General features: G+C 66.8%; 1 protein-coding gene across 1 annotated transcript in view; it reads left to right on the forward strand.

Annotated features, from left to right (window-relative positions):
- Nucleotides 1–15,155, forward strand: part of SDK1 (sidekick cell adhesion molecule 1) — a 308,508-nt gene that overhangs the window by 260,919 nt on the left and 32,434 nt on the right. The window contains exons 27-32 of the mRNA XM_036225179.1: nucleotides 398–587; nucleotides 2,043–2,141; nucleotides 10,028–10,222; nucleotides 11,330–11,531; nucleotides 12,104–12,207; nucleotides 14,857–14,927. Coding sequence (XP_036081072.1) covers nucleotides 398–587; nucleotides 2,043–2,141; nucleotides 10,028–10,222; nucleotides 11,330–11,531; nucleotides 12,104–12,207; nucleotides 14,857–14,927 — 861 coding nt within the window. The remainder of the gene's footprint in view (nucleotides 1–397; nucleotides 588–2,042; nucleotides 2,142–10,027; nucleotides 10,223–11,329; nucleotides 11,532–12,103; nucleotides 12,208–14,856; nucleotides 14,928–15,155) is intronic.

The following is a 15,155-nucleotide window of genomic DNA, read 5'->3' on the forward strand; positions in this document are numbered from 1 at the left end:
CTGTTCAGGGAGGCGAGCGATGAGGGGCTGGGACGTGAGGGGGCAGGGAGAGGGCGCCCTGTGAGCAGGAGCCCCACGACCGGGAAGGCGGGCGCCGCTGGCCGGCGCTGTGGGAAGCAGGCCATCCGTGTCACTCGGGAGTCCCCATTCCAGTGGCCGTGGTCAGCGTGGCTGCCGCGGCCGCCTCCGGCCCCGCGCGTCAGGGCGAGGCCGCCACTCGGCCGCCGGGCCCGGGCCGGACGCTGCCGCCCGCCTACCTGGTGCGGGCGCCTGTCGCACCTGCGCAGGTGCCCGCGTGGCGGAAGTAGGTCCGGCGGGCGCCCTGCGCCGGGGCGCGCCCTGCCGGGGCCACCCCCAGCTCCCGCTCGCTCACCGCGCCCCTGTGTTGATGCCGCAGATCCTGTTCCGGGCCCAGGACGCGGACCCCGAGCCGCGGAGCCACGTGGTGCGCGGGAACCAGTCGCAGTCGGCGCTGCTGGCCGGGCTGCGCAAGTTCGCGCTGTACGAGCTGCAGGTGCAGGCGTTCACGCGCGTGGGCGCCGGCGTGCCCAGCGCGCCGCCCGTGCTGGAGCGGACCAAGGACGACGGTGCGTGCGCGCCGGGGCCGCCCGGGGCCGCGACCTTCACACCCTTCCGCCTCCTTTCTCCAGCTCAGGACACGAAACAAAATTGTGTTCCAGTCCCTGAGCGTTTATACGGCCTAATCGTATAAACAGGTTCCCGGGGTGTCCTCGCAGCGGGCAGCGCAGGAGAGGCGGGGTGGGGGTGGGGCCGTAAAACGGGGGGCCGCTGCCCGCGGTGGTGTCCGCACGAATCCTTAAAAAATCCGCCCACCCGGTGCCTGGATTGGGCCGGCGCCGCCGACGCCTTCGTTGGCACAATCCGAGGTGAGACTAGGCCACGGAGGGCGTGTGTTTGTGGGACCCCCTCCCGCGCCCACATCACCCCTGCTCCCGCCTGAGCCCTGTTTTTATGGAACTCTAAACCCCCAGGAAATGGGTGTTTCCACTTGCAGATGCCAAACGCTTCAAGGTTAACCTCCTGACTGCCCGTTATTAGATAGACAATAATAAATACATGAGGGAAAAACACTGGCCTTCCCCCCAAAATGCCACCCCAGGGCCCCCGGCACCTGGCGGGAGGGAAACGGTGGCAGATTTTCTGAATTAGCCCAGCCGCGTGCCGCCTGCCAGGCTGAGCCTGCAGTTCCGGGCCCACTGCCCCTCGCCGGGGGTCAGTCACTTATCACGTTCCAACAGGAAGTTCTTCTGATGGTGGCCACACACACGCTGGCCTGCCCTTTTACAAGGCCTGTGGCCCCATCAGTCAGTGGTGCCACGATACAAACTGCTTTTTTAATTATTGATGCACCGTGCCACACAGAAGAATCATTATATACATTAGTGCACATCACTCAATTTTATAGGACAATGCATTGATTATAAACATGTATTGTCAATAATTATAACCTTCATTTAGAGTTTGGGGGTGGAGGGGCTTTAGGCCCTTTTATTTGCCTGATACCTGCCTCGTGATATCAAGTCCAGAAAAGAAATGATTGCTGAAAAAAATATTTTTTAATTTATCGGGGTGACGTTGGTTAATAGCACTATATAATTTCCAGGTGGACGAGATTCTGACTCGGCGTCTCTGCACGCTCGTGCATGCTCACCGCCCACAGTCCAGTTCCCTTCCCTGGCCGCGTACTTGACCCCTTCGCCCACTCCACCCTCCCCGGGCCCCGCCCCGTCACTGTCACCCGATGCACGCTCTACAGAGCCACGTAGCAGCGGGGCCGCTAGCGTCCTGCAACCCCCAGTCACATGACTCCCCGCTGGGTCAAAAAACGAGTGTTTCCTCAAAATCAGTGTTGCTCCTTAGTTAGATTTCAAGTCATTTGCCCGAAACTCAGAGTGTTTCACCCATGACGATGTCATCCGTGGTGGTGGCTGTGCTTGGCCAGCCCGCGGAGCCCTGCGGAGCCTTGTCGTGCACCGACAGCGTCGTAAGGGCACCCCGGTCACGCGACTCTCCCCCTGCAGCCCCAGGCCCGCCGGTGAGGCTGGTGTTCCCGGAAGTGAGGCTCTCGTCGGTACGGGTCGTGTGGCAGCCCCCGGAGGAGCCCAACGGCGTGATTCTGGGTAAGGGGGCCGCAGCGGGCCACACGGGCGCCACTCACAGAGGAGTGGCCTTTAGGAGTGAGGATGTGTCAGATGTCTAGGAGGTGAAGAAGCATCCTGCTCACAGCAGCCCAGCGTCTTCCGAACGGAGTGGGGTGGGCCCCGCTGTGTCGTGAGCTGGGCACCCCGGCTTCTGGGCAGGTGGAGAGCCACATGTGGTCAGCGCAGAGCCCGCTGCGTTCACTCACGGCTCCCGGCGAGACCGCCGTGGCTCGGCCTCCCTCCGCTCTGAAGCGCCCGGGCTGCTGTGACTTGTCCCGGGACACAGCAGGCTGGGTCTCGTGGGAGAGCCGGACCCAGGCTTCCCTCCCGAGTCCCGGGCTGCCTCTTTTTCTGCGGCGGGGCCGGCACCTCCTGCCTTGGAGGAGTCGCGGTGTGAATTGTGTGCCTTGGGTCCCGGGGAAGATGTTCACTTTTAATTTTTCATTCGGAGGAGAAGCTCCGATAACAATGATGAAAAGCCTTAATTTTTCCTACTTCCCTACAGGCAACCACTTTTATTTTTTAAAGAGATCATCAGTTCCTTTATCTAGTCCCCCTTCCACCATGACAAATTAAGAGCCTTCTCTATGCCAGGCATCGTGCAGAGGGTGGGAAGTAAGCAGCGAGTGGGACGCGCCAGCCTCGGGGCGCCCACGGTGCTTTCAGGGTGACACGGCCCGGCACGGGTGACAGGCGGCGCCGGAGCGCCCACTGGATTCCCTGCCAGCAGCGCCTCCTGGCGAGGGGTCCTGGCGGACAGGCGTCTTGGATACGAGGCTTCCGGAGCCTCGGAGGATGGGGGAGAGGGCCACACCCTCCACCAGAACAGAGGGCCCCTTCCTGAGGGGCTGTAGACTGACTCGCGATTAGAGAGCTGGCCGGGCCGGGCCGGGGCCCGCCGGGGACGCCGCGCAGGCCATGGAGGAAGTGGCCCACAGGCCCCGGCTTTTCAGGGGGGCATTTAAAAGGCAAGGCGCCCGGCGTGGTGTGTGTCCAGACCCAACTCAGCACGCGGCATGGTGTCTAGCTGATCCGAGCCCACAGCAGACCCCCAGCACGTCTGCTTGTGTGCCAGTGAGGTACAGGAAGGTCGTGAACTTATGAACAGGTAGTTAAGCTTGACAGTCTGCCGGAGCCACCCGAGGACTCTGAGCTCAAAGCGATGTGATCGGACGCGCCCTTTCGATGACAACGGCAAACAGGTGCTGAGTTCTCGCCTCGTTGCGACAGGGCCTGGGGCCGTCCTGAGTCGTCCCCCCCAGGAGGCTGTGGCCGACTTACGTGTGGCTCTGCCTCTGTGGGTCCCTGTTCCGTCCATACGTGTCCTCGGACCATTTTCCTCTCGGGGACGCACCGTTCCTTACCGGCTGCTCCAAGCTCTTTCCACGGTGACCCATCGTGAGTGCCAGGCGACTGAGCTTCCTGCCCCCGACCCAGGGTGCGGGCTGCAGGCCGGCTCTCCGGCTTAGGGCCAGGTCCTGTGGCTCGATGAGCATCACCAGGACGACCGCTGAGCACGTCACCTGTCGTCAGTGGCAGAAGCTCCCCCTTTTCTTTCTGGTCGTACTGATTTCCACGTAACCCTCGAACCTCCCGTCATCAGACCCGTTTCTTTCCTGCCGCGGGTCGTCACACCCAGGTGTCCTCGCCGGCCCCCGTGGTCTGCGGGCCGGCTCTGCCCTCCCCACCCTGGACTCACGGTGCGGGGCGTGAGACCCAGCCGGCAGGTGCTCGCTGGGCACCGTGTCCACACGGGGCGTCGTGGGGTCGGCACCGTCAGGTTGCAGAGGGCGGGACAGCGAAAGACCGAGCAGCCGCCAGGGCTCGCGTCCCTCGGGACTGGCCAGAGCAGCAGTCTTCGGGTGGCTTCTCCGACAGCCCCGAGCGGCCTGGTCACCCCGCCCTGAGCCCCCCGGTGGTCGGGGCAGCCGTCGCGTGGCACGCATCACGGCCGCCCGCCCCAGGCTCCCCTGCGTCAGGAGCACCGCCTTGCACGCAGGCCGGACGGCAGAGCAGGGGAGCATGGGGACGCGGCAGCCACGCCGCCCGCGCCCGCCCTCGGCCGGCCGAGTTTGCACATGTCACGCAGCCGTCCCCGGCCTCGACATCCCACCTCTCAGAAGCGGGCGGCACGGCGCCTCCCTCCCAGGGCCAGGCGAGGTGTCCCAGGAGCAGTGCGATGGCCGCACGTCGCACGCAGGGGCCCCGTGTGTCGCCGTTTCTCTGGGGCCGACGTCTGCGTCACGCACGGCCCAGCTCCCCGCGCCCCGCTCACTGGAACCGGGGCTCGTGCCGACGGGACGGAGCAAGCCCGGAACGGCGGTGACGAGCGGTTCCGGCTTTGCTCTGTCGCCCCTGGGGGTCCTTGAAAACCACAGATCCCAGGAAAGAGGGGGTGTCTGTGTTTTCGAAAGGCTGCGCATCCCAGCCAGGCAGACGGATGCTGCGCACGAGGTTGCCGTGTCTGCCGACAACGCACAAAGCGCCCGCCCCAGCCGCCTCCACGGTGCTGGCAGGCGGCTGTAATCGTGACAAATGTTGTCTGGGTAACCTGTCACCTGGATATTGTTATAGCTGGCGCACCAAATTGCAGGTGCTGTAGGAAAGATGGGAAAACAGTTCCTAAAGATTCAGATAGGAGTTCGCGGGAGGGGGAGGAAACCATGCTTTTGCAAGACACGCGCTTCACACCCAGGGACCTCGAGCCACCCTCCCGCACTGGCCTCCGAGTGTGCGCACACACAAACACGCGCACACTCACAAACACGCTGCGGCGCCTTCCTCTGCGGTCCACAGCAAAGCATGTGCCCGCATCGCCAGAGGAGATTAACAGCATGAACCACCGCCTGGCGCCTGGAGAAAAACACTTGCTTATTTGCGTAAATATTTTACTTTGGAGAGCTTTTAGCGTTCGGCGCTTTCCCCTGGGGGTGCGTGGGAGCCGGGCCCTCCCTCCCTCCCCCTCTCGCCCACCAGCGACTCCCTCCCTTCCCTGCTGCTGAGCCACAGTGGTGAAGCCTGTGCTTCTGAAACGCCCACTGGTGTGCTGGCCAGACCCGCCTGGGTGTGCACCTGCGCCTGCCGACAGGCGCTGGCGTCTGCCCTGTCCGCACAGCAGGCTGTGGGCGGGTTCTGCCGGGAGGAGGGCCCCCCGTGTGCGCCCCCAACCCCCGTTTGCAGAGGCAGGTTGGATCCACCTTTGCATCGTCTGTTCCCCGCCCTCAGACAGATAAGCCGTGAAGCCGACAAGCTCTTGGCGTCTGGCCGGGGCTAACGCGGGCCTCGCGGGGGGCTCAGCTGCTGTGGGGGATCCCCGAACAGCAAGTGGGTGCTGGGGGGGCTGCCACACCTCACGGCCACTGGCAGGAGCTGCCGAGGGCATCAGGCAGCACCATGCTGGTGGCCTTGGCTGCGGAGACCTGGGCCCCAGGGCCCAGGTGACATGTCGCTGGCAGGTGACTCTGACCCTCGTGCCCAGGAAGCACACAGTCCGTACAGGCAGCAGCCACCCGTGACGTCTGCTCGGCTCCCCAGAGGGGCTCTGGGTGTCAGGCTGAGGGCGGCCCATCCGACCAGGCGGCCGAGAGCCGCTCCCGCCCCCCAAAAAAGCGGGAGTCGCCTCTTCTTAGCATCTCTTCCCGTCCGCACCTCTCGCAGTAGAAGGTTCTGGAACTTGCCGCGCACTTGCAGCCACAGGCTTTCCCGACGATGCGCAGCGCCGCCTCCGCCTCGGGTGTTTGCAGAGGCCCCGGGGGCCCCTCCCGCGCCATGGTTCAACCTTCGCCTCAGGTCGATGTCGCGAGCTCCCGGCCGGGCTCCCCCGACGGCCCGCGTCACCCTGGTTCACCCACGACTTCACGAACCGCCCGCCGCGGCCCGCGGCCCCGTCCTGCTGCCGGCTCGGCTCCTCGGCTCTGTCCTCGCCCGCGCGGCTGTCCCCGCTCTGTCCTCGCCCGCGCAGCCGTCCCCGGCGCGCGGCCTCTGCCCTCCCGGTGCCCGCGATTGCGTGACTCGCTTTTCCCACCGAAACACTGACCGCTCAGCACCGTGCGTCCTCCGGAAATGCGAGGACCCGTACACGGCAGCTGCCCTCTGCCGTGCGCGTGCAGAAAACCCCCTTTCTCCTCGTCCAGGGAGTCCAGGATGTTTACAGACGGGTCGAGGTAAGATGGGAGCACTACTCTTTAGGTTCCGCAGAGCGCAGAGTGGGGACAAAAGGACAGGCCCTTGTTTTAAGGCGAATGAAGGTACGCGAGCCACAGGCCGCGGCCTGCGCCCCCGGGGGCTGAGCGTGGGGCCTGGTCGGAGGACACGGCAGCCCCGGCCCTGCAGGTGGGCACAGACGCCCACGTGCCTCGCAGTTCGCACGCCGCCACGGCCACGTGAGGTGGGCATCGCCATGTCCGCACCGCGGTGGCAGGAGCCAGGCCAGGGCAGGCCCGTCCCCCATCCCATGGGGTCCTCCCACGGCAGGTCCGGGCAGGGGACGTCACAGCCTTTGAAATGGAGGTTTCTGGAGGGAGAAAATGTTTTCCAGAGGTGGCGAGAGACAGAATGAAAAACGTATATTTACAGTAAAATTAGTTTAGCTTCGAATTCGAATGCATAGAAAGAGGCCCCGAGGTAGTAGCCAGTGCCTGCTGGACGGTGAGGCGGCCTCCTCGTAGGCGCGGAGTCTGCCCGGCTCCCCGCAGCCCTCCCCGTGTGCCCAGGGCTCCGTCTGCCCCTGGGCGTGGGGAAGTGGCCCTCGGCCAGTGGCAGGCGTGGGTGGACGACAGTGCCGCCCCCTCCGCGTCTCCAGAGTGTCCGGTGGGGCCTCAGTGCCCAGACAGTCTCTGTGTCACGGCCTCTGCCTCTGCTCTGCCTCCCTCGTGAGCTCCTCACTCGGGCTGACTTGGGGTGACTGGAACCCTCAGGCCTGAGGCAGAAGCGTTCAGAGGCTGGGGTGTCGGGTGTGGGGCAGGGCACCCGGCCTCGCTCCAGGCCCTGCCCCTGCGTAGCCGGCTCCCTGCTCACCTCCTGCCAGGCTGGCCAGCGGCGGCGACCCAGGGCAGCCCTGCCCGTGATGCTCTGTGGCCGGGTCAAGTCTAAAGACAGACGGCCACACCGTCGAGCGCAGGGAGGTGCCCAGGCCGAGGAGTGGGCGAGGTCAGGGGTCACTCGGGGCTCTGCGGGGTACGGGGGGGCACCGCGGACAGGGGCGGGGGGGCGCCGTCAGTGGAAAGTGGGCCCGGGCCAGCAAGGCTGGGAGAGAGGACTTTTACGGAGAGACTAATTCCCATTAATCCCCAAATTCTGTGATTCGCAAAGACATGCCTTTGAACAAAATTCTAGTTCGTCACTGGATTTTCGCTGCAGAGTGACAGGGGTCAGGGTGCCAGGGAGGCTCACCCGCATTGCGTGGCGGCAGCGGGGCCTCTGGTGTCATGGGTGCTGAAGGGCACGTTCCGTCAGGCCCCCTCTGCACCCCCCCCGGCCCCCTCGGGGGTCGGCGCAGCTGTCACTCTGCAGAGAAGGCGCCAGCTCGGCTTCGTCCCGCCCGGGAAGTCCGCGTGCGCGTAGGCAGGCCCCAGACGTGCACACGGGAGTCTGTTTGCAGTGCACGCTTACATCGGCCTGAAAACGGAAGGCCAGGGCCAGAGGCGGCGAGCGTCTATTCGAGATCAGTAAGGACAGCGATTCCAGAACCACTAATCAGGCGAGGCCCAAAGGGTGCTCCGATCAGGAGGCGAAGGCGAGGGGTGTTCGTGAGAAGGGACAGTGACGTCCACATGAGGAAGGCGGGAAGCACGGGGTAGTGACGGTCACTGGTGCAGGTGACCGAGCGACGCCTTGGTGCGTCCGGCAGCCAGAGCCGCCTTCCTGTTCCCTTTGCCGCCAGTTCCCTGGGACGTGATGTTGCCCCCGGCCCAGTCCAGAGGCTCTTTGTTCCCGTTTTAACATCCAGGGCCTGAGGCACAAGATGAGCGAGGCAGGTCCTTTGGGGTGGCCACCCCGGCTCCATTTTCAAGGGTCTCCGTCTGTGTTATTTTTTCACAGTTAATTTCTGCTTCTCTGGGGGAGGACTGGCAGCTTTTCCTCACTAGGAGCATTACGCAGGGGGCTCAGTTCGCCCACCGTGGGTCCTGCCGCGCCCTGGAGGTTTTCACAGCAGCACAGCCGGCCGTGCCCACCGGCGGTGCCCGTGTCTGCCCGTGTCTGCCGGGGCAGGCTCGGCGCTTGCCTGTGAAGTCCGGTCAAGCGTGGGAGCGCGCCCTGACCGCTTTCCCAGCCGTGCTGAGGGTCCAGGCTAGAGTTCGGAGGTAATAGTCAGGTGACGGAGCTGGAGATGTGCTTGGAAGGCTCCTACTAGGAGGTAAATAAAAGCAATCGCGAAGCCGATGCTGGCGAAGGCGGAAGGGTGCGGGGGCAGGCCGCTGGGTCACCCCCGCCCGTCACGCACAGCGGGTGCTGTCGAAGGAGCCAGAGGGTCGAGTAGGTGCCCCCCCCCCCGCCAGCACTCTCCGGGTTAAGTCCTGGGAGAGCCAAGACCAGGGGATGGACCCTCAGAAGGATCAGATGGGAAAGCAGAGCGAGCGCCGGGCACACAGGCGCCGGCCGCACAGGCGCCGGCGTGCAGAGCCAGGTGGGCGGCGGGTGCCGCAGCTGCAGGGAGCTCCTCAGACCCTTCTCAGACCCCACCAGGCCACCGGCCTCGGCAGCGGGGTCTGGGGGGCTTGGGGACAGGTGGAGGGAGACTTGCCTTAAACTATTTTGCGCTGTGCACCATTTTCGAGCCACGTGAACGTGGTACAGGTGAAAAGGTACCAGTGAGCCGTGTGAGTGCCTCGTGTTTAAACCGGCAGCTGAAGCCCAGTTTTCTGGGGTGCGTGTTAATTCGATGACGGGAGATGTGGTCCCAGCCTGGAGGGGGGGCCGCGGCGGAAAGACTGGCTGTGAGTGCTGCTGTCCCCAGGGAGGCAGGAGGTGCTGGGGTGACACACGCCACCCCACGTGTAGCCCGCCCTGTGCCCGCTCGTGGGGCGCAGGCTCACGCCCCGCCCGGCATCAGGCACCCCAGGACTGCCACGGGCAGTGCCTGGGTGAGGCCCCGAGGCCCGGAGTGAGATTCGGTGGAGGTGGTGACGCGGAGGCCTCCGGGACACGGGCGGAGGGGAGGGGCCGCCTAGGGGCAGCGGAGGCCTGCTTCGTGGTACCCTCTTGCAGTAACGCGACGCCCCGGAACGTCCCTGCACTGAGTGCCTGCTCTACGCCACCCCACGGGCCACCAGCAGCCCGCAGGGGACGCGTGCCCGTTGTGCCCAGCAGCTAGTCTGGCAGGTCCCGAGAGGGCGCAGGCACAGCGAACCCCGGGCTGAGCCTGCACTGCGCCCGGGGGGCCCCTGGGGAGCGGTGGGGTGTGGGGGGACGGGGAGTGGAGCTGTGCCGGGGAGCGGGACGTCGGCAGGCAGACGGGGCAGTGGCAGGGAAGGCCACCCAGCCCGCCCGGGGAGCTGGCGCTGCCGAGACCTTTCTAGGAGGGGCAGTGCCCTCGGCCCAGGCGAGCCCAGGGCCGGAGGCGGGAGGCGTGGGCAGCACAGGGCCCTCGCGGCGCGCCAGCGGCCACAGCGAAGACGGACCGCCGTCCCATCCTGCTGCCGTGGAGGATGGGCCGGCACCCGGTGCCCTGGGGGCCGGGCGCGCGGAGCCCCAGCCATCACGGCGGTGGCCCCCCACTCCGTGGCACCGGCGCCCCTCAGAGGCAGGGAGGGGGAGCAGCGAGGAGGCGGCGGGCTGTTTGGGTTCCAGCGCAGCCGTGACTGTGGGGTGTCCCCGGGGGGCCGGGAGGAGTGACCGACCGCGGCCGTCCGTGTCCCCACCCGCAGGGTACCAGGTGGCCTACCGCCTGGCCAGCAGCAGCCCCAACACGCTCACCACGGTGGAGGTCGGCGCCACCGTCAGGCAGTTCACGGCCACCGAGCTGGCCCCAGAGTCCGCGTACATCTTCAGGCTGTCCGCCAAGACCAGGCAGGGCTGGGGCGAGCCGCTGGAGGCCACCGTCATCACCACCGAGAGGAGAGGTGAGGCCTCGAGGCCACGGGCCGGGCACGGCCGGCGGGCAGGGCCGATGGCGGGGACGGGAGCCGCGAACTTGGCGGCAGGAGGCCTGGGCCCGGCCCGCGCGGCCCGCACAGCGGGGGCCGCGGCCCCGGGCGTCCACCACGCTGCCCAGCTGCCCCGGAGCGGGCGCTTCCCGGGCGAGGCCGCGTCCTCCCAGGTGCCGCTCACGCCCGCCCCGCCCGCCCCGCCCCACCTGCCAGGCCCCCGGTCCTGTCCTGTGGCTCAGGGGCAGCGCGCCTGGCTCGCCCTCCCGGGGCCGACATGTCCTGGATGGGGGCCTCAGAGGGGCCCGGGGCCGGGGCGGAGGCGGGCGGCACTGGGCAGCTGTGTGTGGCCACGGGAGGGGGCGCAGGCTGGGGTAGGTCCGGGAGCTCAGTCCCCCACCCCCACCACGGACGGCGGGCAGGCCCCTGCTGCTGTGTCCCTGGCACGCGGTCTAATTGGAATCAATCGTCTTCACGACACACGATTAAACAATGATTTCTCCCCCGTGGAGCTTCTCTGCTGAAATCGATGGGGCGTGGAGATGTAGGGACAGGCCAGGGATCCGCATGCCGGGGCAGGCCAGGGCCGCGTCCCTGCACCCCGCCCCGTCGCCGCCGGACAGAGGCCCAGGGACGGCGAGAGGCGCCTACGCCCCGGGGGGAGGACGGACCATGATGCCCGCAGCCTCCCGGCCTCACGGTCACATCCAGGGACAGGAACTCGGTGTCGAAGCTGCCCCGAGCCCTGAATCAGAACGAAAGCCCTGCGGAGGGGCCCGTGGGGCCCCGGGGAGGCCGGGTGCTGTCGAGACCCCTCCCCGGGGAGGCCGGGTGCCATCGAGCCCCCACCCCCAACAGCGTGGCGGTCAGGAGCATTTGCTCGCCGAGTCACGCTCTGTCTGTCTCTGCCCGGAGGGCAGGTCATTCTGGGAGCAGGCGGGGGCTCGAGTCACACCCCAGGGAGACCAGGGGTCACCTTCAGATGGACCCAGCAGCCAGCAGCGCCGCGGTCACTCTCCGGTGGAGCCTCCCTGGGGAGAGTGGCCTCTCACGTGTCCCTCGTCCGTCCCTGTTTGGTTGCAGAGCGGCCGGCGCCCCCCAGAGAGCTGCTGGTGCCCCAGGCAGAAGTGACCGCCCGCAGCCTCCGGCTCCAGTGGGTGCCGGGCAGCGACGGGGCCTCCCCGATCCGGTACTTCACCGTGCAGGTGCGAGAGCTGCCCAGGGGACAGTGGCGGACCTACTCCTCGTCCGTCAGCCACGGGGCCACGGCCTGCACCGTCGAAAGGTACCAAGCGCACCGGGGGACCCAATCCAGGAGCCAGGGCCCTGCCGTCAGGGGCCCCCGGCCCTCAGCCGGCTCCCGCCCACAGGGTCAGAGTCTGACACACACCTCTGAGGGCACGTGCCTCCTCTTCCGTCCACACTCCGTGTACCGGGGACCAACAGCTCCAAGCGCCCCCCCCACCCCAACCTTTTCCCAGGTCCGTCCTGCAGACAGGCTCTGCACCGCTGGCCGGCACACCCCAGGCCCCAGGCCGACGAGGCCGGGGTGACAGGGACAGTGGTCTCCCTGAGGTGTGACTGGAGCCCCCGCTTGCTCCCCTGGGTGGCATCTGCGAGGGCGTCTGCAGGCCAGGCCCCCCCACACACACACACTGTGCTCTGACCCTGTGGGCGGGAGCCGGCTGAGCAGGCCTCAGTGCTGGGCATTGGGGGGGGTTCTCCTGGACAGGGGCTTCTAGAGCCTCACCCGCCGCCACCAGGAGTGAGTCAACCCCAGGCCCAGAAGCGCCCCTCGCAGAGGGGGCCGGGCAGGAGGGTCTCCAGAGGGTCTGAGTTCTTCTCCATTTCTTGCAGGCTGAGGCCCTTCACATCCTACAAGCTGCGCCTGAAAGCCACCAATGACATCGGGGACAGCGACTTCAGCGCAGAGACAGAGGCGGTAACCACTCTGCAGGACGGTGAGCAAGCCGGGGCTGCTTCCTAGCTGCACCCCGACTCGTTGGCTCCTAGAGAGAGGCCCAGCTTCCACCTTGAGCCAGGAAGGGTCACCCGAGGGGGCAGTGGCACTCAGCTGTGCGGCCCGTCAGCACCCCAGAAACTGAGTACCTCACAGGGCCGTTGACAGCATCACGGGGTCCCTGGGTTTTAAGAGGGTCCGCGTTTTTCTCGCCGGCCTTCCCAGACTGGCTGTTCGACAGAAGCACGCTTAGTGGGGGACGGGAGACCCCTGAGCGCTTGGAGGAGCAGGGCCCGCAGGCCCGTCACAGCTCTGGGTGATGCTGCTGCCAGGCCCGGAGCGAGCTGGGGGGCGGGGGGGGGGGTGGGCAGCATCGGCCAACACGGCCGGGCGGCCAGACTCAGGACGAGAGCGACTGCTGTGCCGTCTCGGCCGGCGCGGACCCGGGCTGAGCACCCAGCGGCCAGCAGCGCTGTCTCCCGACGGGCGCCTGCGCCCCCAGCCCTGCCCTTCCTGGGAGCTGAGCCTCTCCGGCGAGGGCTCAGGGGATCTCAAGGACCCCGCCGAGGGCCCGCGGGACCCCCCAGCTCCTCAGCAGCACGCAGGTCATTTTGCTGCAGAGCAGAGCCCTGCAGGCCAGTGTCCCTGACCTCGGACGGGCCTGGGCCTGGGCCTGGCCGAGCTCGCCGAGAGCCCGCAGCCGGACGGGCCAGGAGGAGAGGGGGGCTGAGCCTGGAGAAACGGGGCTCGTCTCGGGCTTGCTTTCCGTGTTAATCTCGCATCCAAGCCGCCTGCAACAGCGTTTGCCAGGAAGCACCGATTCGTACCAGAAAGAGGCCAACAGCCAGCGGCCTTTGCTGTCTCTGAGGACTCTGTGGGAGCAGGACTTCCAGGCCCCCCCCACTGCCAGTCCCCCTCACCGGCTCCAGCCCAAGGGCCCCTCAGGCTTCCCAAAGGCCGCTCCTAACCCTTTGATATTCAAATCCCTTCTTTTGAGGCACCTATCTTGTTATCTCTTTCCGAGATTTGCAGTTGCTCTCGGCAGCTGATTTGCATTGTATTTGCATTGTGTTGTCTGAGTGAGTCCGGCTCTCCGGCTCTCCGGCTCTCCGCTGAGACCTGCAGGCTGGGAGCCTCCGGGCCCTGGGGGGCCCCGTGTGGGGGAGGAGTCCTTTGAGTGCGTGGCTGGTTCCTGTGACGGAGGAAAATTAACTTTCCTTCTTCCCTCCTCGATTCTCTGGCTACTGTAATGATCCAGTTGGCATGAGACAGGTTGCTAGGGGGAGGCCGCGGGCTGTACCACACCTGAGCGTCTGGGGGAGCGGGCCCGAGGCCGAGGCCGAGGCCGACGCTCAGGCTTGTGCGCATGCGGACTAGGCAGGGGGCGGGGGCTGGGACTCCAGAGGGGACGCGGGCGCACGTGTGGCCGACAGGTCCCCGCCCCGCCGCCAGGAGCGAGTCCGGCGAGCGCTTTGCGGGTTCCCAGGTGTCAGCCGCTCAGCTGAGGGGCGCTCCGTGCCCTGAGCAGGCCTCTGTGTCTGCTTTCCGTTAGACAGGTGTGTGGGGGGGGAAGCATTAAAGGGTCTCGAGTTTTCTGTTTCTTAAAAATTCACCAGCTGAAAATAATCAGTATCCCAAAAAGGCATGATTTGGGCTGGCAAACTCTGCTTCCTCTTATTACGGAGTTAGGACGTCGAGTCACCCCGTCATCGCAGTCGAGGTGGTCGGGGAGCTGGATGAGATGGGCCAGCGGGAGGCCCAGGGCCTGCACTCCAGAGCTGTCCCCGAGGCAGGACAGGGCACCGGGGCGGGGAGGGGGCCCGGCCCGTCCAGTGCCTCACAGAGCAGGCTACCCAGCGACCGGGCCCGGGCTGGCGAGTGGGTGGTCTGCCAGGCACGAGGGGGGGGGCCGGGGAGGAGAACACCCCCCGTCACCCCATCAGCGGTGACTTTCCAGCGTTTGATACGTCCAGGGTCTCGGGAGATCATGGCCAGGGCTGGAAAAGGCCGGTTCCTGATGCTGGGACATGGGGCGCAGAGGAAGGGGGTTCGGGAAGGCCTGCTGCGCCCGATGGGAGGATTCTAGAGTTTAGAGTGCGGGGCACGCCACAGGCGGAGGTCAAGCCGACCTCGTCCCTCCAGAGAACAGAGCGGAGCCACCACGGACACCCAGGCCTCCCAGGCCCGCGGCCACCAGCAGTCAGCCCCTACGTGACAGTCCCATGAGCGGTTAAAGCCAAGAGCGCTGTGGCCTGGCTTGATGGTTTGTCCTGTTCAGAAGTCGCTCTGACCAAAGCACCTCAAAAAAATAAAAAATAAAATAAACAAACGACGCCCCTGGTCCGGGGAGGGTCTGTGGGCCCCTGAGGTCCGTGGGGACCGCGGGGCAGCTCGGCGGGGGCTCCCAGCCTTGCCAGCATCTCGGTGGAGGGGGGCCAGCCGCTTCGTGCGGCCAGCGCGGGTCCGTCTGCGGGCGCCCCCACCCGCGGGACCGGCCCCTCCTCTCCCGGCACCGGCTGCACAGGCGGGAGACGGCGTCCGCAGGGGAGAGCGCGGGGCCGGCCTGCGGGCCCCGCCGGCGGGGGGGGGGTGGGCTGGCCCCAGCGGCGCCGAGCGGCCCTCCAGCTGCGTCTCCTCTCTGTGCGTTCAGTTCCAGGAGAGCCGCCAAGTTCCGTCTCGGTGACGCCGCACACCACCTCCTCCGTGCTGATCCAGTGGCAGGTAGGGGCCCGGGGGTCGCGGCCCACACGTGCTGGGCCTCCACGCCCTCAGCACCGCAGGGCCGGTGCCTGGCCACAGGCCGAGCCCCGCCAGGTGCCCGAGAGCGAACGGAAGGTCGGCCAGCAGAGCGGGAGGGACGGTCCAGCGTGGGTTCCCGGACAGTGGAAGCCGGCCTGGCAGGTGCACGCCGGCGGCCGTGAAGCAGGTCACAAGGGAGGGCTAGCGGGG

The sequence above is a fragment of the Rousettus aegyptiacus genome, unplaced genomic scaffold (assembly GCF_014176215.1).
Source record: "Rousettus aegyptiacus isolate mRouAeg1 unplaced genomic scaffold, mRouAeg1.p scaffold_m13_p_7, whole genome shotgun sequence".
Lineage (NCBI taxonomy): Eukaryota > Metazoa > Chordata > Mammalia > Chiroptera > Pteropodidae > Rousettus > Rousettus aegyptiacus.